At 39.6% G+C, this 24,132-nt stretch overlaps 1 protein-coding gene across 1 annotated transcript; it reads right to left on the minus strand.

The window, feature by feature from the left end:
• Nucleotides 1-2,291: 2,291 nt before the first annotated feature.
• On the minus strand, nt 2,292-19,500 carry LOC128471853 (signal transducer and activator of transcription 5B). The gene is made up of 18 exons (XM_053453831.1): nt 19,367-19,500; nt 17,923-18,079; nt 16,939-17,028; nt 15,892-16,066; nt 13,958-14,088; nt 13,385-13,536; nt 11,831-11,986; nt 10,466-10,645; nt 9,463-9,550; nt 8,185-8,307; nt 7,579-7,671; nt 7,251-7,457; nt 6,432-6,526; nt 5,658-5,788; nt 5,284-5,448; nt 4,515-4,563; nt 3,784-3,882; nt 2,292-2,874 (listed from the first exon to the last, which is right to left on the minus strand). Exons 1-18 carry the CDS (start codon nt 19,492-19,494, stop codon nt 2,745-2,747), a joined length of 2,349 nt encoding a protein of 782 aa, XP_053309806.1. The 5' UTR covers nt 19,495-19,500; the 3' UTR covers nt 2,292-2,744.
• Between the last annotated feature and the right edge of the window lie 4,632 nt (nt 19,501-24,132).

Raw genomic sequence — 24,132 nt, forward strand, 5'->3', positions numbered from 1 at the left:
CATTCAGTGACCGCTGCTAGTCGCCCGAACGAAAACCTCACCCTTTAGGCACAATATATGCAATGTTTTTGCCAAAAAAGTCCTGTTTCATAATACCTCTGAGCCGCAATATAGAATGCTCAGCTGAGGGTCATTCAGGTTGATGGAGCGTCCCATTTTCATCTTAGCTGCAAAAGTGCAGCAATCTACTAGTAGATCCGATATTATTGAATAAACCAGTAACCAAATTATTATTTTCTGTAATAGGGAGCAGCATATTTCACTTAGTATTTGACTGCAGCTGCTCTATTGCAATAGAAGAGTTTTTAAGAGTCTCTCTTGATTTAATTAATGTAGCAGATGACTACAGTAAGAAATATTTCCTGACTGGAGAATATGACATAAAAGCTTCAAAAGACGCCAGCAGGAGCAAAAGATCTAAAATACTTGCATTACCTAAACGGACTCTGCAACTCCACGGTAATTACAGCGGGTGAGCGCTACTAACACAATAGTAAACAAATAACTCGATTTTGGAACCCATATCCAAATAAATGATGATATTATTAAGGGAGCTCGTTGTGTCATAAGTGGATGTCACAAATGAAGGACGAGTCCCCCAAATCCTCCTGCTACATGAGATGCTCTATGCTTGCTAGAAAGACATTCTGCAAATGATCTACTTTACAGCATAAACCCCATTTTGGCAACAGAGTCCCTTTAAGATAAACATTTTGCATTTAGGAAACCACACGATTATGCTGTTGTAACATATCACCACTAAAAAACAAAAAAATTATGGCGTTCCGATGACAAATATCCCATTTCTAAAACAGTAATCTGGACTGCAAATTTGGCAAACATCAGTTATAGCATATAAATTGCTGTGACATCTCTGCTGCAAGGAGAGAACCCTCTCATGTAGAATTAACCACAGAGGACTGGGATTTTGCACATATTACCCTTCGGGTGAGGGAGAGCTGAGTGGGGAAAGTATAGTAGGTTGCTGTGAAACAAAAAATAGTCTGTATTTTTAAGAACGTGAAGAGGAATCACTGTGTTTTGTAAAATATACCATGACGCCCTGTGCAATTTTAGAAAAGAAGGTTATAGCCTCATATGGAACTCATATCTCAAAAGTTTGTTTAGCCTTAACATATTTATTTACTGGAATCCAAATGAATTTCATCCAAATGAACCAAACTAGATGGAGATATTTGGATTGTGAATTATACAATACCCGGCTACCTCTGAGACAGCCCGTTACCTACAATTGCCAAAGCTTCCAGTAACACCACAGCTTTATACTGGCCAAGTTATTTCGCTCAACCTGCATCTATCAAGCGGGATATATACCTCGGGATAGCCATGTTGCTCCAGATTCTAAATCTCAGGCAACTGCAGCATGTAATAAATTGTTTATTCAACATTAATGTTAAAGGCAACCTGCAACAGTAACGGCCTTCCTTCATGAATTCAAAAGACTGCCAAATGTAACGGTAAATCACCAACATGTACGCCAGACACAAAGCAGAAGTAGAATCGGAACTGGAGACAGGGATAAAGACTTAGTGTAGCCAAACCCGGGTCACCTAGCACACACTAAACCCAAGAACTGGATGATCATACAGGGACACGTCCGCGTTTGTGCATTTGTTCTCTGTGGAAAGCAAGCATTACTAATAGCTTTATGGGTTGTTACCAGACATGTATACGGTGCTACCGAAGAGGACTGACGGCAAATGTATTTTGAAAAGGATGATTTATGCCATTCCGGAAATCACCTAGTGTTATGTCTCAGTTATGGACAGCGTGGAAAAGGAGGACTAATCCCATCCTTCTTTTCCAAAATTATAACAAGACATTCAATCAAGTCTTAGACCACTTAGACCACTACGTTCTACGTATATTATTTGGGAAATAAGTGCAATATCATTATTCATTTGCAGGTGAAACGTATGACGGCTCCTGCACACTCTCGTGCACTCACAATTCTCAAAGCTCAGTCTTTCCAAAGCGCCAGGGTTTTAACGTGAACGCGATTTAGGAAATATTCGGTGCAATTTACTTATTCTGCCCAAGAATAAACAGACTGTAACTCATGGTCATTTTCAGCACTAGCCAGTTCCATTTGTTTCTTAACCTTAACGTCTATGAGCTTAGAATTGTTTTTGTCTCCCTAAATGGAAGTTTGTACTCCAAATAAATCGTCTTTTATGTTTAATGTTAGTCCTGTAAACACTATACTGTTACAATGATATGTTTGTATTTGAATATATTATTTTTTTTTAATTACAAAAATGCTTCTTAAGTCTACGCACTATTTCATTATATTATCTCTTTTTCTTTTTAGTACCCATTCAGAACTAGGGCGCAGTCACGTTTTTATACCGAGTAAACATGATTGATGTGTAGCTTAATTTGGTTCGCCAAACCCTAGTCCTTCACTGCCACAAAAGGCAAGGTAGACATTGCACTGCAACACCTGGCTTGCCTTTCGCGCACTGAAGTTATACATTTTGGAAACAAAATATGAAATTAAAAAAATGAAATTAATGGAAAGGAGCGTGGTGAGTGAAATAGTTAAAACAGAAAAGGGGAAAAGGTAGGTTTCAAAAAAGTACCGAAAAATTACAAAATAAAGATAAAAAAAAACAAAAAACACTTGTATTCACCATGCACAAAATACCAAAATGAACTTGTGTGAAAACAATTCACATTTTTTTTTATAATTAGAGGCAGTGGGGAGTGGTAAGAGGGCTGCATCAGGACTGGGCATGGGGTATCCACTGGCTGTTATCCATGGGTCTCCGGAGAAGCTCTTCCACATGGCGAGCGACATCCATGCTATCATCCAGATCAAATTCCCCATCAGGATCCAGCACAGAGTCCGGGCTGCGAAAGAGCAGAAAGGTTTGACGTCAACGAAAATCAAATAACTGGTGTTGGCAAGAACATCCTGAAAATGTAGTCAATCGCCCTCAGGATTCTACACGTATGACATCACACAACATATTTATCCCGTTACCTTGAACAACAACAGCTGGAATATGATGACACTTGAAAGCCACTCAGCCCATGTCATCTTGAATAGACTAAGGATATATTATACAAATGAGCAAGTTAAAGCCAATTTAAAAGGGAAGTACCATGGAAATAAAAAGTCTTCTTTGAGCACTAAATACGGGCCCATACACAATCATGCAGTTTAGCATTACAGCGTGCTTCATTTCATTTTGGTGCAATAACCTTCCTTTTACTGCAGAGACTTAGGAGGCCATTGCAGGTTTTTGATGTGATACTTGTAAACAAAAATGGGCAGGAGTGTGCCTGTTTTAATTATAATGAATAAAAATCAGACCAAATCCACACGGTAGTGCTTACTACATGCAGTCGTACGGCCTGCAGTTTGTGGCCTCAGCTTTCTATCTAACCCAAGACATATGCGTCTTCTTTGTCCTGAGGTATGACATCATATCTGGCCGGTGCACATTAGGTTGCACAGAAAAGGTACTACAGAGACCTGCAGACCTACACAGTAAAGCTGGGACAGTTTCAAGCGAGAATAGGACAATCACGAGCCACCTTATGCCAAAATATGGCGCTTCCCTAAGGCCAACAGGAACTCTGATATGTGGCCTGTTTTTAAATCAGTCAGAAACAGTTGGAGAAAAAGGGAGATTTTAGGTGCTTTTTTCCCATTGTGCCTTCCAAATGTTACTTCTTTGAAACGCGAGAGAAGCACTCACCTAAAATCATTTGGTGCATTAACCTATAGCGCTCTCTTTAAGTAAGGCTACTTACTTTTGCTGGTACAAATTATAGTGCGACTGAGTACACACGGCAGGGGATGCTGCCTGGTCCATGTAGCTGCTTGCTGGGATAACATCAGTGGCAACAAACCTTAAAACATAAATATATACAAAAGATATTATATACATACATGCATACATACATACATACATACATACATGCACACACCAGATTGTTTCTGTTTCATATGGAATATGATGGCGCTATATAAAACAATAATTATATATATATATATATATATATATATATATATATATATATATATATATATATATATATATATATATACACACACACACACACACACCTATATACATATTTCATTTTTGTTTTTATATATGTAACTAGGTTGCAAAAATGAGTCTACATGTTTGAGAAGAAAAAGACAATGTGCCATGGAGAATGAAAGGGAGGTAAAAGCTAAAATGTGTTTGGACAGATAATCTCGCTGGCTGTACATTGGTCTAATTTAGAACCCCATAGGCCACGTTATCAGGATATCCCTGCCTGACGGTAAGCGGGATATTTGTGATTAATTCATGTGTTGTCCTAAAATACGACCGGCTAGGATACACGTCAGTACCATTCTGTATAAATAAATGTATGGGTTGCACAAATGAAATATCTTTTTTATGTAGTATGCGTCACATCCTCTCCAATCAGCTCTGGCCATATTCTTACATAAATGTAATAAAAGACAGAAAGGAGTAAAAGGTGCTTACTCTGGCACCACTTGCTTGATCTGTGGTTTCACGTATCCATCCGCTTTGGCTGCAAGTGACAGAAGAGGCAGTTTAACGTAGCGGGCATGACGCAGGCAAGCAATGCAAAGCAGATTCAGAAAAGTGTGCACATCAGACACGTTACTCATCCGACACATGATGCAGCCTCTCACTGTGCTACGGGAGTTTTAGCTCACTTTACGCAAGCAAAATATTATGGGAATTCTAATTCTTTAATAGGTGGAGAGCCAAAGGCCAACTGGCAACAGAAACAGATTTTAGTTTACAGTCCACCAGTTGTTTTTCAACTTTAACGCCGGCTTTGCTTATGCAGTTTCTGGTTAGCTAAAAGTAATGGGAGTATTAGTTTAAAAAATGTCTGCCCCGACCTTTAAACCTTTGAATATTGGGGATTAGGACACGTTTTTGGGCCAATTTTTGTATTTTTTGCTATAGTTAAATTTTAGGTGACATTTTGTTTCAGGCCAAGTTAAGCTATTCATAGAAACCTAATTTAAGGCAACCCATGCATCACATCATATGATATAGTGGTAAAAATACATCAGGCACAAATGATATTATGCCCTAATTATAGATAAGGGGTGACCCTCCAGGTTATTACTACGCTTTAGGCAGCTAGAACATTATGGGAGTTATTCGTGAATAGGCCAAGTCACGGTGCATTTTAGACTATAGTCCCTGTTGTTTACGCAGTACCCGGTTAGCTGAGTATTCGTTTAAAAACGGTGTGCCCAGTCATCATACTCACATGTGTTGCAAAGTACCGGGGTGTAATACTTGGAGAAAACTTCATCCTTCGGCCGGTCAGGAAACACATAGATGAGGTAATTAAGGTCTCCAAGACGATCTGCCAACGAACGTACGGAGAAATCCCGCGTGGTAAAAGGCATCAGATTCCACAAGGCTCGGTCCGCTAGAAACATAGAAAGACAGGAGAGTCTAGCACAAAACCGCCACAAAACCGCCGCCACACCACCAACGGTATTAACGACTACCACAAAACCGCCGCCACACCACCAACGGTGTGAACGACTTCCAGGGAACCATACGAGCCTACGGTCCGTCTAATGTTATAGACCAAGCGGCAATCTTGTTTTACAGATTGGAGATGGGCAAACTTACGCAACTCGAACTTCCAAGCTATGGTGATGCCCCCAATTTCTGAGTCACTAAAGCGAAGGAGGAAAGTCCCGTCTCTCTTGTTCACCAGCATGTCATGAGCCTGCTGCTTGTTGACAAACCCCAAAATGGCCCTGCACAGAGAATGGAAAATCCTACATTACACGGCAAGACGAGCAGATTCACGGTGATATTTCAAGCCCCCTACATATGGTAATCTTTAAATGGATGCAGAGAATTCCAGACTCCAGATATGCTTTGATTTCAGACTTTAAAAAACACACCAAGTTATGCATTTTACATTTCAAGTACGGAAATTGTACAGGAGGCCCCAACTCTTTACAAATTCAATCCACCAATGCGTCCGACGCATTTAATTAGGTGCAGCTGTAACCGTAGAGTTCCCGGCCCTCTACAGACACTGCAATGGTTAATTAGAACCACGCGGCTCATGCCTAAGCATCAGTGACATAGAACACGCACCTAACCGAGGACGCTCTTATAGGAAGTTTCACGATCTATTGATAAAGTTACCGTTTTAACACATTATATGCCAATTGTTTAGCGTGCTTTCGGGACTAATCTAAAACTCTTATTTCCTCGCTAATGATGAAATGTCACAAATCAAAGAGATTTTCCATGCCGATTGTCTATTTTATATTGTTGAGAGAATTTATTCTAAAGGAATAAGACAGAAATAAGCTGTGTATTTGTCACCTCTAAAGTTCAAACTATAGAGAAACAAAATACAGAAGGAAGGCGGCCAGCGCCGCTCACCCGTCATTCCAGTGAGGCTTCAGATGCTTTTTCAGCACTTCCATCACGCCGTCAAACCACTGCCAGAAGGTGTAATTCCATCCAGGGAGATTCTCCTGTGTAAAAAGGTAGCGGGATACAAAGAATAATCCCGGTCACTCCGACATACAAAGCAGAAACGGACAATGACAACTTATTTCATTTTACTTTACGAGAAATAAAGCAACTGAGTACAGCGCCTGTCTTCAAAGGGGAACCATTATAAATGCATACTGCAGACCACCTTAACATATTGAAACATGTTAATGAAATGAAAAGGGTTTTCGAGGGGACAGGGCAATAAACTCATCTGATATTGTTTAAAGCTGTCTCGATTCGTGTACGTGGGGGTCTCATTGCTTTGACTGTCACATGCCTTCATTGTGTTTCATATGGCTTTTTACTGGTGCAACAGAGTTCAATTCGCAAACAGCTGGTAGCGATAACCAAACCGATCTCATCACAACTCACTGTTAAGCGAATCGCCCCTTCTCTTCCTTTCATACTTTATTTTCTCACCCAGTTTGTGTCTCTTTCTATAGACAGAAAGCTCGCTGTGTTCCAGTCAGTTTCTAACTGCTAGGGGGCACTTTAAATATGTAAGTTTCTAGAAGCTGTGGCGATGAGACTTCCCTTTAACACCCCTGAGCCATGAGCGCATGCGTAACCCACATCATCCACAGAGGAACGAGAACACAGCGCCTCACTAATGGACACCGACAAGCAAATCAATCAAATCGACCTATAAGCGACCTCCATCACAAACAGATTACCGCCGCCATTAGATTTGGAGCAACTTACCCGGTTAAACTGGGCCCAGGACACAGTCAGATTGTTATAGTCTTCCTTACTATTGCTGTTGTTATTGAAGAGTTTTTGAGCCAAGAATACCAGATTCTCATCACTCAGCCCGCGGTTACTCTGAACTTCTGATTTAAACTTCATATTCAGAGCCTCGCATAGCTGGGGCCACAACACTTTGTCTGGCACTACGAACGGTACACGGCCCTAGGGAAGGAAAATCTTTTTGGTAACAGACACATTTTAAGCAGATATTATTGTATAGAAAAGAAAAAACCTGTTCCCATCCCAATATAAACCCAAGCTTTAGTTTTAAAGATTCACTTACTGGCTCAGCAAACGCGTTGTCCCAGAGTACCGTGGCAGTGGCGTTGTTATCTTGGCTTCCGTGGACAATAACCACAACAGGGAGAGAGAGCGTCTGCAAGGAAAGAAGAAAATGCTGGTTAAAAGTCATTAAAGGGCCTCGTCCGAGTGACCGCGGGTTCCAGATTGCCCAGAATAATGCACTTTCCAGAATAATAGGGCTGCAGGGCTTTACCGTGGGAAGACCTCAGAGAGGCTACAAATTAGTGACTATAGTGTGCATTATTATTTATTATTTTACGTAGCACCATCATATTCAAGAGCGCTGTACAATGGATAAACAGGACAGTATCAAGCACTTTGGCACCGCACAATGAACAGCAAACTGTGACAGCATGTAACAATGCATCAGAATGTGAAATAATCCATTAGAAAGATGCAGGGGATATAAATCTAACGTTTATTTTAAAATGTACCTTTCAAATAGCTGAAAACGAACATTTAAACATTGGCATATATACTTATTTTTTCTTTTAAATGATACCATATTTGGCTTGTAGTATCCTTTAAAAATTAAATAAGACAACGTGGACCATTTAAGGACGCTTACAGCTCTTTAGCCCATTACCTTGACCTGGAATACGAGCTCGTTTCCCCCCACGCTAAACTGGGACTCAAACAGAATTGTGAATTTCTCCTCGGTTACAGACTCCGCTCCCCGTCTGTCTGAGCGCTTGATCCTCTTCAAGGACTGCGAGCGAGAAGTACAGGATTACTCGATTAGTTTACCAAGGTCAATCGTGAACATCTAGAAACCCTCTAGAGCCTAGGAAAATATATCTATCCGTCTATAAATATATATATATATATAAACCGTAGGTACGCTTGCTACAGCGAAAAGCAACTCCGAGGACTTCTATCAATCTGATGGGGCAAGATTAATAAAGCAAATAACTGTGCACTTTTTCCCTTTATGTCGGTTCAATGCTTGCCAATACATTTGCTTACAATTTTGATGACCTACTGAAAGTAATGAGAAAAAAATAGTAAACGTTTGTTGCACCCCCACAAACTTAAACAATAGAAACCGTTAAAAAAAAACAAAAAAACTGCCACCCCCTTAAATGCTGTTAAATTAATATTTTTGGCCCCATATATTTTACTTTTATTTCTAAAATATTGTGACAACAGAAACTAAAAACGGACGGATACCTTTGTGCAAAAAAGATGCATGATATGGCAGCCAGGATAGCAACAGCTTAGACTGGGCTTAGCCCATAAAGTCCGATAGACACCGGAGATGTAAATGATCTTATTTGGACTTTCCATTGGTTCGGCGGGCATATGAAGTGCAACATATACCTGCAACCATTTATCACGAGCCAGCGCTCTTCCCTCTTAAGAAAAGGAGGCGAGTCGAACATCGCGTCCCCTGCCAGGAGACTTCATTTACAGCGATGTCCCCATTGTCCCTTCCCTCGCAGCATTTCCACTTTATCCTTAACTGAAGAGACTAAACCCGAGCGCCTTCAGGGAATTCGTGTCATCTGTATAGGTGGGCTCGCCTTTGTTTTCACTCACGGTAGTGGGAGTAATTGCCATCACCACATTTCTAGGAGTTGAAGCTTCGCTAGCTGCTGTGTGATAACATTAACAATGAAACTTGCGCAATCTACCTTCCCAGGGGATTCTGACAAGTTTGCCGTTGAAACTCTAAGTCACATTTTAGCGAAAATCTACAGCATTTACCACAATTGGTATAATCAGAGAGAAGATGTGCCGCCGCACCAGGCTCCTAATCCAAAGCATTCAGCGAGCCTCACAAGCATATCCGCTGCAGGCTCTCATGAATTAGACGCTGACAAACACGCAGATTTGAGTGATATACTAAAGAATACATTAATACCATATTCCTGAAGTGCGCGCTGAGGGTGCCGGTGGCCTGGTGGTATTCCATCACACAGCAGTTGTTGAGGATTTCACCGCTGCTTTCACTGCGACAGAAAGGAGATTCTTTACCACAAACACAAGATAAAGTATTCTCTCATGTGCTGCGACGGTTCAGACCGACCTAAGGAGTGCTAAATGACTTCACAGAATGAAAGACCTAGCGGTTAAAGGGTTCAAATGAATATTGACCAAAATTGGAACCCAAAGGAAAGGGAGCGATAAACAGAAAGCCATACCAAACTAAGAATGGGGTGATCCGTTTATAATTAATCTATGTATGATCCGATGTGATAACGGCTACTGATAACCCACGTAATAAGAGAGTCACTGAAGATGAGCAGCAAGCAGATAATATGAAGCAATGTACACGGAAGATTAAATTAGAAGACAGAAAGCAGTTCACGTGCCTACACATGCTACTTTTTATAAGAATTTGTTAAATGGAAAAACCTGGGTCACAATTTTGGATTTTTCTCTGTATTCAGGTTTTCAAGATCAAAGATAATTTACTAATTTTAGCACCTAATACCTTGCGGGCATATTTTTCACACTTAAACCTGGTCTGCTGCCAGAAGGCAGGCTCATTGTTGATGAATGGGATGAATGAAGGAATTACAGGACTAGGTCAGCAGCAGACCACCCAGACTTCGGACAACTAGGAGAACTGGAAGGTGTGCATAAGGATGAGGCTTAACCTATTGATACAATTTTGTAATTGAGTAAGGCATATAGTAAAATATTTATTATTTATTAACACATTTTCTATTCTTCCTATACTTATAATTGTGGGTTTTAGGACGGTACAACACCGTGATCACCTCATACCCAGAATGCATTCAATCCCACTGCACTCCCTGCAAATAAATCCCATGGAGATTTAGAAAAAAAAATTCAGGGAAGAAGCAAGAGACACAAAATACTTAGAAAAAAAACCGAAATAGACCCATGTCAGTCATTACTTGCGTGTGTTTTCATTCTTCAACAGAGCTTTGGCTTGCAGCTCGCTAATGATGGTCGCCTTCACCTGCGGTGGGTTCATGTGGACATTAAGCTTGCCACCCACTAGAAGCCGAACAGTTGCAGCAAATTTAGTCTGCGTCTTCAGGACCTGCGGCGGCTGCTTTTCGATGATGAATGTGCTGCGTAGAGACAGAGAACACCGCCATGAAATGCATTTCTGAATTGCTAGGATTTCTCAGATAAGTAACGGCATTTCAATAGCTTAACTCTTTAATAGCTGAACGCTGAACCAAGCCTGATCTCCCTGGCATGTGGATCCTGGATTGTGAAATCGCTAAACTCACTTTGGTAACAACTTCCTACTGATCTCCGTCGAGGAATCCGACATTGTTTATTTTTAGTTCAAGAATGACAAACAGCACCCAGGTTCGCAGGGAAATGACACCATAATGATAAATCTATGGCTTATTCCACATAAAACATAACTTCTTTGTTGTTTTACTACTTGGATATTTTAAAGGTGACAAAGCAATCAGTCCTAAAACAACACATTTAACACCTTCATTTTACGATTAAGCTGCCACTGGCTGCCGGATCCCGACACACTCAGATAAGTCATCTTCTGCTTTGATCTCTTTTTTTTTTTTTTTTTTACCTGTGAATTTGTGGCAGTTTCATTGCCTCAAATTACCCGTCTCTCTAATACTTTGTTTATTGCTGGGTGTTCCCCCTTCTCTCTCTCTGTCCTGCACTACCTTACTCAACGTGTTCATCTTTACATAGACAGAGAGTTTTCTCTCCAAGTATGATCAGCACTAAGATGTTTTTTGTTTTGTTTTTACACCCTTTTTTTTTTTTTATTTCATTTCTAGAAATGTAAAAAAATAACAAAACAAGTAAAATAAACAAAATGAATCAAAATGTGTCAGCGGCTGCCATCTAAAAGGGCAGTTTAGTTTTGATTTCTAAAATGTTTAATGAATATTGGGTCTCATTTTGGAGACATTCCGCTAGAAAATAAGGGACTGGTGGCTGCCAGTCCCATTGATAACGCGCATATGTTTAGGAAGCAGACTTTAGTACAAAGTCAAAACTACTCCAGTATATATATTTTATTTCCATTTATGAGTGAAGTTGTCCTTTAATTACAACAGTTGAGTATGAGAACACGAAACTTTATTACCTATTCTTGCAACTGTTTCTTCTTTCAGTTGTTATATGGAATTTTCATATGCTTAATGGTTATTTTATTGATTTATACTGCGCCATCGTATGATGCAGCACATGAAGCAGTAAGAAGTTAAAGAGACAAAGTGAGTTTAAGGCTGATATAAATATCATATAATATAATATAAGTGTGTTACCTGGTGACCAATGCGGAGATTATGTCGGTGATGGTGGCATTTAGCTCGGCGAGGAGCTCCTCCACCGGTCCTGGGATGGGAAGCTGCTGACACAGATGCTCAGCCCGCCGGATTTGCTGTCGGTTCTGCCAGATAATTTCTGCCAATTTTTCACACCTTAGATGGTAAAATGAACAACAATGGATTACAGAAATCAAAACATGACAGCCTCATAAAAAAGAAACGGGCTTTGTCTGGGTGTGTAAATGCGCTGTGACTTTAAGTATATCGGTTTATTGTTATGAAAATTACTTTTCATTTTAATCCCTTCTTTTCTACTTACATACGAACATACGATGATTTGGCACTCTGCTCTCATTTGATAACTTTGCTTCTGCGTAATTGTTACGAGGAAGAAAGTGAGTGAATAGAGAAGGCTAAGCCATTAGAGAATATTAATCTAAATAAGATACAGCTTAATAGACAATGGCTTTCTACCGCTTCAATCTATACATTTCTGAGACAGAGAGAAGTCACATCAGAAAACTCTATACAAAATGCAAGAGATGTGCGTTCGATACATTAAAAGATATTAGTCATCAAATTGAATTCCGGTTTCACAGAATTGCTGAGCCCCGTGAAATTGTGTTTGGTTGTTTTATTCTTACCCTAATGTAATATACTCTGAATTTCTTATCTTTCATCAAACTTATTTTGATGTGCTGCAATTATTCATATAATAATCAGTATAAAATACAGTACAGCTGAGAAGGGGTATCCTCCCCAACAATCTAATAATTCTTATTCAATATGACATAATATAATATGACATAATAACCAAAAGGACTGGGAAAATGCTGGTAAACTAAACAATCGCAAAATTAAAACAAATATGTAAAGCGGAACAAATGGGTCGAGTTCAGGGGTCAATAGAAACAACAAATGAGAAGAGTCATCACATATTGTATATATTGTATATATCAAACCATATAAGACCCAAGCAAAAACACCAAAGTGTTACTGAAATGTATGAAACCCAGCGTTCCCAGCAAAATAAACCAACAATCAAGAAACCTAGATGTGCACAAAAAATAAATGTGAACGCCAATATTTGCTAGAAAATTACTACATGACACGCGGCCAAACGACGAGGGAGGATACGAATATCTGCCAAAGGAGGCACAGACCTCGCACGCTAATATACTAAGTACGTTCATTAATAAGTACTGAGATAATTATTTATCGGCTAACGCTTTATGGGGGAAAAATTGTAATAGCAATCAGTTTTAAAAGGAGCTGTAAGATTGTTTCTTCAAAACATGGAGCTCTTTACCAATTAAAGAAAAATAACTATATTTACAACTATTCTGGCGCTTGCTAAAGTGATGAAATATGTTGGGGTTTTTGTTTGTTTGTTTTTTAAATAGTATTAGTAAAGTTTTGTCTATCAAATTTCGGATCACTGTACTTTTAAGATGTTGTTGGTTGTTTGATATACATGTATACCGTAGAAACTGATTCTTAAGGGAATGACATTAGGAAAAGAACAAAATGCTTGACAAAGAGACTACACACCAGGTTTGAAGAAGGTCAAGGCTGCCTTCCGGTGGTCCACCATTCCCTGCCAGTTGCTGACGCCTCTTCCACTGAATCAGTTCGTCATCCAAAATGATTGTCTGTTGTTTACGCAAGAGTTGGAGAGTTTTTTGATGCTTCTCCGATAAATCCTGATGAGACAAGATTAAAAGAGGGCATGGTTTTATGAAGCAACAAGAGCGAGCAAGAAGAACACACAATAGCGCTATAAAGGAAATACGAGTGATTGTTATTGAACCAAAGGGTACAGAAAAAAGTGGGAGACACAATGATCTGAATATAATATATCGAGAAATAAAAGTGAAGCGAGCGTCAGATGGAAGGAAGTGTAATTTGTTGAATGAAAGTGAGGCTTGAATACACCAATGATCATATAAGTCAGGCAGACAATAAAAACAATACTGTATAATATACATTTTACACTCAAACATTCAGCAAAAAAGATCCACTGCAACATTAAATGGTAAACTTTTCTTTCAATGTCTGCAGCGCGTGAATATAACACTATGCCCAGGTCTCGTGTCTCTGTTGTCGAGTAAATTAAAAGCTTACCAATCTGTACTGTTGTAGGGTCTGGGCTTCCCTCTGTAGCCAGTTCTCCAAGGATGCCTGCCTCTGCTGCAGTGTGGCTTCTCTGGAGATGCGCTCTTGGGGGCCGAGTTGGTTCAATTGGGAGAACTGGGCTGTGTGGAAAAACAGATTGTAATCGAGACACTGAGCTACGTAAAAAAGGAAAGCTGTCCTGGTTGCCTGACGCACATTGTGTCTACAGTCGTGTGGAAAAGAAAGTTCTATGGTTTTACCTATCGGGGCATAATAACGATCATCTGTTCCTTAGCAAGTCTACAAATTAGGTAAATACAACCTCAGATGAACAACTTGACATATTAGATAATATGTCATAATTTAATCAAGAAAAATAAAGCCAAAATGGAGAAGCCATCACAGTCCATGCCTGGAACAAGTGCTGGAAATTGACATTTAACCCCTTCATGACAAAGCCCATACATGGGATTAAGGACAACCCATTCTCCTTAAGGGGTTAAGTCCTAGGGGTTAAGTTGGACCGTGCTGTCTAGGGAGGTCTTCCAGAGCCTGGCTTAGTTGGAAATGGCAGGGAGGGTTTACATTAGCGTTTAGGCTGGTCAATATGGGCCAGCAAAATATAGGCCAGAGAGAGCTCCAATTGTAAGCTAGTCTTAAATTTTTATGGTTAAGCTTTTTGGAGCAGTTGCTGTATTCCCTTGTAAATAAAATCACAGTTCACCATAACATTGCTGGTCCTGAGCCTAAAGCATCATGTTCTACTGAAAAAGTGACTTATAGCCCTCGGCTAAAAGGGATTTGTCACAATATGTTCTATGTATTTTACACACACACTTTTCGCATCCATAGATCACAGTTAAAACCCTTGACTGAATACAGTTGGAGATAATGCACAATATCTTTACCTCTAGATAGCATCACCAGAATTTGGTTGCCACAAAAAGCAAATGACTAAACTCAACGTTGTTAAAGGGTTAACTATTTGGAAGGCCAGCTCATTTAGAAAGTCCCTGGGTAAGACAGTCAATTATCTTTACACATCGCATACAAACACAACCAAACGTTGTATATACCGGCACATAATTGCGGCAGGTAGCTTAACAGTTGTAGCACTGGGGGGTTCTTTTTTTAATGGCGGGGCATGGGGAATAAAAGAAAACGATGAAAAGCAATTTTCCTGGATATTTTATTATTTCAGGGAGGACATAGCAATTGAGAATCCTTTAAACCATTTGTATAAGAACACCACTCGATATGTAATTAAGGTCACATAATAACCACCCTCTCTTGCTGCTGTTTACGTGTATTTGTTGTCAAATGACGGTAATTAAATATGTGAGGGAAGGGCGTAATAAATGAAAGGGGCTGGTTTTAGTTGGACTGAGGAAAAGACAAGCCAATTTCCTGCAAAAGAAACAAAAACAAAGCCTCTAGACTGAAAATTTAGTTTTTTTTCTAAAAACAGGACACTATATTTAAGGAAAATATGATATATTCTACTGGTTATAAATACAATATAAATGCATCAGCTGGAATATTCTCTCAAAGTTATTGCTTCCAAAGGGATCAGAAAACATCCACATAAACGGGTAATTATGACGGCGGCACGTCGCCACCAGAGGTTCATTAATCATCATATAAAGGGATTCTTACCTGCATTCACATACGCAGCTCCCATTACACCAGTAACCACAAAGAGAACGTTATTTCAATGCCCAGTATAGGGCACGCTGCTACTTAATCCTGCTTTAGCTGGGCAACATACGAGCTCCGAGTTGCCTCTGATTTTAGAAATGCAGGTTAATGTAAAGTTAGATGAAATCCCTTCCATATCCCTACTCAGCTATGCCACGGCAAATAATTTGGGGGATTGTGGCAAATACCTGCCCCCCCAGGATGTTCTGTATTAATGCTATTAAAGTATTCATCGCTTTGCTTACCTTGAATCCTTAGACTCTCCTGGTACTGAATAATGAAATATTCTTGCGTCTGCTGCAACTTCTTAAGACCGTTTTCTGTATCCTGTGTAATAAGCCGCAGCTCCTCAAACGTTTGGTTGATCTGTAGGTGCTTCTGTGACATGGTATCCACAAGACCACCCACTGGAGAAGTGGACTGCGAACACAAAGTGAAAAGCACATGGAGATGATCACGAACTGGATGTACGTCATTAATGTTAGGAATAGAGGTGCTGTTATTTACCAAACCCATTAATAATCAGGGGTAGCACAAACTAGACATCTTTCTTCCTGACCCAAAAATAATATAACGTTATTTAAAAAAAACAAAAAACTATTTGCTAGAAGTCACTAAACCCGACCAAAGAGAAATCACTCACAGAAAGCCCGTATATTGTCTAGTTGGTTACAAAGGATGGATTCTACAAACATAAACCTGCCCAAATTCCTCAAACAATTCCACCTTTAGCCAACAAACATTAGAGGTCACATTACCATTCATTAACCAAGATTTCTACCAACTTGTCGTAATAATCCAACCTTTACTTGAGCTTCTAAAAGCCTTCCTATTTACAGCAAGCGTTTCTCCCAACATAGTAATCCTGCGTCAGCTCCCAACAGACTAAACAACCCCTTCAGTTTGACGTGGATGTCAAACGTGGACCCCATTGTCTAACGGTTGGGATGGCACAAGAATAAGCTAGAAATAACTGGGACAGCGAACAAATTTAATTGGCCAACCCATAGGTCCCTTAATACTCCAGATAAAGCAAGTTTAAGAGAAATCCATTTTTCTAAGAGCAAGAGGCCTTCAGCAGACTGGGTTACCAGGAAAGCAGCTCACAAAATGGTGACTGCGCCATCCAGGGAATCCCAGAGTAATACATAAACCACATAAAAGTACAATGTGTGCCCACAGAGAAAGACCCCCGGCATTTCCGTCTTACTTCCAGATCTTTTGCAACGCAATAAACCTCTGACGTTGGAACGATCACGCCTTGAAACCTATAAAACGCTCTTTTTACTTACATTAGTTGCTTCCCGGACAAGCCTCTGCTCATGATATAGGATGTGTCTGATGCATCGAACCAGTTCCATTGGACATCTTTCGTAAGTATTCTGTTGGGAGGCGCATATGTAGATTGTTAAACATTTAAGCAACTACAGCCCCCCATTTCCGCGTCTCAGGGAAGTGCTCTCTCCGCATGCACATGGGGTCTGGGACACGTACCTGGGGTATCTGCAATGCCAGCACCGGAGCGGACTGGCGGCAAGTATATCAAACAGGAGACGTGTTACGCAAAATTACCTTCTACAACTACAAGGCGAAAAAAACACAACCCCTTTCTGAAGGGTATTTTATCCGCTCCTCACTCTTACACAGGGTGCCTGAACAAATCACCAACTATAAGCAACAATTAGGAGAGTAACGAGAAGAAGGAGGAACGGATACGGAGATCCTTGGCATGGGATGTTAAGATGACTTTGTCATGGTACTTTAATGACAGCTTAGGAGATGACCCCAACATAACGAGTAATGACAACCAAAAAACCTAAAATAATAATTTCTACAAAAAACATTAGTGCATAATAGGTAATTAAAAAATTCTCCAGCAACAGAAATATTTTTTATATATTTAACGATATTAAAAAGGGCAAAAAATAAAAACTTGGAAATGGCAACCCGACAGCTGCGCACGTAGTTTTCCAAGTGTTACTCTTTAGAAGGACAGACTGCCATTAATAAATACATCCTAAATTATTCTTCTCAGTAGTCATAGCCTTTAGGATACATTTCTATGAATATACTAATCCAAAATTCCTCCTACGTGTACCTTCAGCCTTATTTCCAAATATCTATCCAATTTGCCAATGCCTCTAAAATAACGGAAGATAACCTGAGGTGTACTCTCTATATCCTGAGAACGAATAAAGTACAAAGGAATATCCAACAGGGAACCTTAGATGGGGCAGCATTTTCTTCTTCCATCAGTACCCGTGTATACAGCTTACCTTGAACTGCGTTGCATAATGTCCAAGTTTTATCTTCAGCAGGAAGCCGTCTTCGCCCACTTGATGTTCCGCTTTCTTCTGCAATTCCTGTACAAGTCCTTCTAAGAGCTGCGTGGCCTTCATGCTATCCTGAGGGTTCTCCGGATCCACAGAGTCCCTGCCAATTATCCACTGAATATTATTATCTATTTAATTCAACTTCATGAAATGGAATGCAGCTCAGCTTACATTTAATTATCTGTTCCGTACCATATTACACATATTTCACACCACAAATTTACACCACGGTAAGCAAAGTTGCTGTTGGCCAATGTATTCCGCATTAGTTTTGCTTTAAGGAGATTGCCCTAGTGGGCCAATTTATTAAAAAGCCCCAGCATAAAATTAGTATGGGTATTTAGGTGAAAATACTTAGTCCAGTGTCTTCTGGATTTATAGCTCTAACCTTCCAAGATGCGGCGCCCCCCACGCCAATAAGGAGTCTCGCTCACATCTTGGAAGGTAGAGTTATCCGGTCACCAAACTCTTGGGAGATCCGGTGCGCATTTTCTCCTAGCAGCAGCGTTCAAATCGACTGCCAAAAGCATTAGACAGGCTAGAGTACCAGAATCGGGAAGAGACCACAGCTAGCCGAGTGTTTCTATGTAACGGATGGGGGGGGCATCAATATTTAATATTTAGAAAAAACCTCGATTTCTCCCCTAACCCCTTATTATACTTTTTTCAGTGGCTTCCATCTGAAAACATATCCACACGTGTAACATAATGGTCTCAATTTAAGAGCAGTCTAAAACCCATACTAATGAAAGGGAAAAATGTAAAAAAAAAAAAAAGAGAACGCATTAAAACCGCACTCCCTCGTTAACACAGCCTGGTGACAAGAGCTAACAGCTCAATCACGCGTACACACGGCGAACATAAACCTAAACTAATGAATTTTAAAACCACTGGATCTGAGCAGAAAAGCAAACTTCTGGTCAGCCTGTTGAGAACAAATTCACTTAAACCGAACTAGCTGTCCAAATGTGTGGAGATCCCATCTGATCCAAGACAAATATAACCATTCGATATACATTTAAAACACAATATCATTATATATGTTATAACCGTTTCAAATACATATATCAGCAATAAATGAAAGTAGGCATCTTTCTAAATCCGCCACCCTTAAAGGAGTATTTTGGTACCACTTAATAATGTTCCTTAAGGGTATTTTCTTGTGCAAGAGGACCAATGACCTTCTGCCTCCGTACGCAGTGCTTTCCTCCCAGAGATCGACTGCTTCAAGTGGTAGTTGAAACACTCGGCTTTCATTTGGGTTAAATTATATAGGAGGACTGCAGTGTTCCGTCACAGAAGTCAATCATTTGTATATTTTGGCTAAAGGTGGAACCCTTATTAATGCACCTAGAATTTCCCCCATACAGAAACCGCTGATACATACCAGGGCTGGGCCTCTATCCACTGTGATAGGTAATGTCGCACCTCTATAGGGAAGTGCTGTCCATACAAAGCTTGCATCTGACGCAAGGCATCTCCTTGCAGTTGTTGAGCCTGGATCCACACCGCCATGGTGTCACCACCTGAAGGTTCCAGTGAAAACACAATAAATGATACCTGGTTATCTTTTATTAAAATTCTAAATCGTGTGCTTATACCCTGGTAAGAAGGTAGTCCGAGCAGCTGACTCTCCCATGAAGCTCCAAGTAAGCAATTCAGGAGTTATTGTCCGCGATCTTCTGAAGGACCACCAGGAGTTTCGGTTTTATTTATAGATACAAAACGATGGCAAAAAGACAATGAACCCATTCAGTCTGTCCTTTTTATAACTGCTTTTGTTGAAATTTGCATCTACTATCTTTTCTGTAAAATAACTCTCTCACATTAACCCCTTGTATTTCACCCACTAACTTTAAATCATGCTCTCCAGCTCTTACACTCCTACTTTTTTTTTATTTAATCCCTTGACATATTGAAGGTTTCAACCTTATCTGCCTTCTAAATAAATAATGAAATATTTCTATATGGAATTCACTTCGGTTCCCCAAACATCCAGCATAGTTAGCGTATAAATCCTGGTTCCAGGTACAGGCATACTCTGGCCTCCTTCGGAGATTCATAAGAAAGGTGTAGTAAGAACGCGCATGCAAGTTCTGTCAAGAGTCCCCGGCATCACATGCAGAAAAAGACAGCCGACCGCAGTTCTTGGTAACATTTTCTTCCATACGAGTCTGTAAATCGCACAGCTGCTATGGCAGGTTGCGGATAGTCCTGCCAGCGCCCTCACCGACTGATCCACTGCCAGACCGGTGAACACGGACATGGGCTAAGCCAGATTAACCAGTACGGCTGCTTTGCCTGTTACACTACAAATAACATTACAAATAATACAAAAATAGAACTATAAACATCGAGGTCATTGAAGTCAGAGAGGTCTGTAACTGAATGTGTATAAACACATAAAACAGGAGAACCTAATGATACACGTTTATGTATAAAAGGGGAAATGGGACACTTTTTAACTGAATCGGGTGATGGGGTGCTCTTTGACCTTGGCGACAGAGGAGGTCTTAAGATAACTCGCCTTTTCACTAGACTAGGGTGTAAATCTCATGAAAACAAAGGGTTTTAGAGTTTTTGTAGTAATAATAGAGGTAGCGTTCAGGAATGGGGATGTTCAGTTGCACTGTGATATAAACAACAATATAAAAATAATCGCATTGTCTCACACAGGCGTACCTGGAAAGGTGTCCGCCAGAATTTTTATTTCAGATATGTTTAAATCAAGATGATAGCAGGTGTATGTGAATGAGACAGGTCGCCTTAAGAAAGAACTGCATGTTTGAAGGAGATCCTTAAGGGTCAAAAACGAGTTATTACAAGAAACAGAGTAGAGGCACAAGGTGCAGAGAAAGGGTGGAAGATAAAGCTAGCGGAGAAGGAACGTCCTGATCGGATTCATCAAATGGTGCATTGAAAGACTTCATTTAATTGGAGAATGGGCAGGGAAATTGACTTTAAACACAAGAAACATGTCAGGTAGTATTAGTAAATGCCACGCATTAAAAAGTGTAGATAGATGCATCTAATCGAAAACATTCGTTAAGCCACGCTAAGAATATGCAATGCTATAACGAGGTGACTGAACTGGAAAAAGTACAAAGAGCTATAAAGTGAATAAGATGAATTGATGATTTTACTTAATAGAGGCATTTGGCTAAGATGGATTTATTTAGTATGTAAGAGGCGACTTCTTCTCAACATACAAATACAGTGAAGGTCTGTAAGATGTCCTTGCCTGGAAAATCTTTACTCTATAGAAAAAGCAGTCAAGGGGCAACTTTCTAAAACGGGTCACGGTTCAATCTTAAAAAGAAAACAGTAAGTGCTGTAAAACTATTGAATGCACAACTGAAAGCATGGCGGCGGGGGGGCTGGCGAGCTGGACTGCCTATGCCAAGAAAAGGAATTCAGGTCCAAACGTGCGATCCATTCTGACTGCCTATAAAGTTGAAGGATTTTTTTTCTCACTATTAATCAACATAAAAAAAAAACTAGTTTGATTTTGGCATCTCAATCAATTTGGTGAAAATGTAAACTACATTGACTTCTGTTTTTCCCCATCTATACTATGTTCCCACTCCAATACAGAAATGAGCCACACAATTAAAAAGGGAACGGAGCATTTCAGTTATGAAGTGTGTCCAGTTAAACCAGATTTTTAGAGCATTTTAGGGGAGAACTTCAGCAGATGACGAGCGCTCCAAAGCTCCGGAATGCTCTGTGAATGAGGGTGAGGACTGGAGTACCTGCTTATGTGTTTTCAAATGGACCGGATATCTTCTGAGCATTGCTAGGGATTACCCTTTAAGTCACAAAGGATTGTTTACGAGCAAATTTGGCACGAGTTTAAGACGGGTTCTTGTTTTGTTATGTCTTCATTGAAATATATGGAATTAGAAGGATCTAAAAAAGGCTAAACTTTGTGTTTTTTGTCAACCTTACTAATTATGCAACTACAAAAGACACATGTCAGAGGCGAAACTTAAGACGCGTATGGAGGAAAATACTCCAGGAAAGAGTAACAGTTTGATTATCAAAGCTGATATGCGGGAATGGACTAAACAACAAGGTAACAAAGTTCTGAAAGATAAGGACAAATAATCATGGACATATAGGGAACTAGCGACGTCGGTTTGATGCCTGAACTGCACTCAGAAAAAGTGTGACAAAGTATAAGCGGTAAGATTAAACCGTACGGTACGGTGGGGGGAATGATACAGGGGCAGGAAAGACTGTTACGATCAGTAACAAAACGAGGAGAAAATAGTAAAATAGATCAATACCTAAAGACTATTCTTAAGTAGGAACGACATCTCTTGGGAAGATAAAACTTCCTTACAGAGCCTCTAGTTTTAGATTATGGCATCTTGTTGCTCCTATACCTTGGTAATTCTTATGCTCTCTCTTCTTCCCTCCAAGTTATACCTATTAAGATCCCTTAGACTTTCCTAATAATTTGTATTCTGCAAACTAATAATATGCTGAAAAGCCTTCCTACCAGAGCAACAAAAAGCATGGGTTTTTTTCCTGATTATAGAGCGCGGTGTTTTGGTGAGAAACATGGATTATGGTTGAGAATAGTACATGGCCAGTCAACAATAAAAAAAAGAAAGAAACAGTTGTGGTAAGATTGCAAGAAACGAAGCGGTAGCTTCTGGGTGACATCACTAAACCACAGCTTTAGCAGAGAGGAAATACAATCCATACATAGGTGAGAATGTGAACGATTACAGTAAATTGATGGAGATTTCCTCACATAAACAGACATCCCCCTCCTCACCTCAAGCTCTGCATATACCCTTACACCTCACCCTATGGCGCCAATCCTCTTCGCTTGTGGAATGATTTACACGCAAGACTATCCATTTTTATGATATATATAAATATACACTATTTAATTAAAATATTACCGTAACAGAAAAAGATAAAAAAGATTTATGTCAATGTCTGGCCACCGGATGATACCAAAGAATAGCGCATGCCAGTTTCCTAACGCAGGACACAGCAGCAACACAGGACTCCCTGCAAGGAGCGGTATAACCCAACTAGGGAAGCCAGTCTAAAGTTTTCCTGGTTACGTCAACGGTCAGCAAAGGACATCCACTTTATAAACTAAACTTCAACAACACACAGTTTCATTCTGGTTCTAAATCTTACAAGAAAGCAGCGATCCTCAGTTCTTGTTTAAAATTAGTTTCAAGCTTAGCATATTAGGTCAGTCATAAGATATAAACATATTTTTGCTTACCACACAGGCCTTGGTTACAGGAAGAAAAAATTCCAGATGCAACCTGCAGGAACAAATGTGATATAAATTCAGCATACAGCTGGGGAAAAAGCGATCCAAAATCATAAATAATAGTAACAGAATGCGTATAAAATGCCCATAGGACCTTCGTCTTTGTTCAGTCTTTGACTGGCGATCTATTCCCTGTTATAACCGGGGGTCACCAAGACCAGTTATAGAACCTGAACTGGTTACACTCCATACCTACAGTGATGAAGTCTTTAATAACTAAATAAATGTACGTTTTCTCTAATATAGCAGATTCTTACTAAATGTACCTCTTCATTGGTCGCTGATTGTAGAGTTGTCACAGAATATTTAGCTAATGAAATACTGGCTGTTTGCAGCCAAACATATTAAGAAAGGGCCTCCCAGGTCCTTAGTTTTGTGTGACTTTTCACCTAGTGAGAATATGTCAGCACATTAATTACAAAAAGGAAAAACAACATGTATACATATTATAAAATACATTATATCATTAAAATAATTACACATTCATAAATGATAATGAAATAATAAAATAAAAAAAAAACCATAATGTATAATATAAAAAATACCCTCAATGCAATCAAGTATGGTTGGATATTCTTCACATAGAATCACAAACAAGCACTAATTAAATAATGACATTTAAAATAAATAGTGTATATTTATATATATAATAAAAAAGGATAGTCTTTCGTAGCACACAACCCACAAATTCAAAATAAGTATGCTAAAAGTAATTTAGCTTATTGATAAATACGTTTCGGTGGAATCTGCCACAATAACATTTTTTGGCAACAAATGTAGGAGGTCCAGGTACGGTCCGTGTTCTTTTTAATTCAGTCTAAAATATTTGTACATTTATTACAATAACA

The sequence above is a fragment of the Spea bombifrons genome, chromosome 13, assembly GCF_027358695.1.
Source record: "Spea bombifrons isolate aSpeBom1 chromosome 13, aSpeBom1.2.pri, whole genome shotgun sequence".
Taxonomy (NCBI): Eukaryota; Metazoa; Chordata; class Amphibia; order Anura; family Pelobatidae; genus Spea; species Spea bombifrons.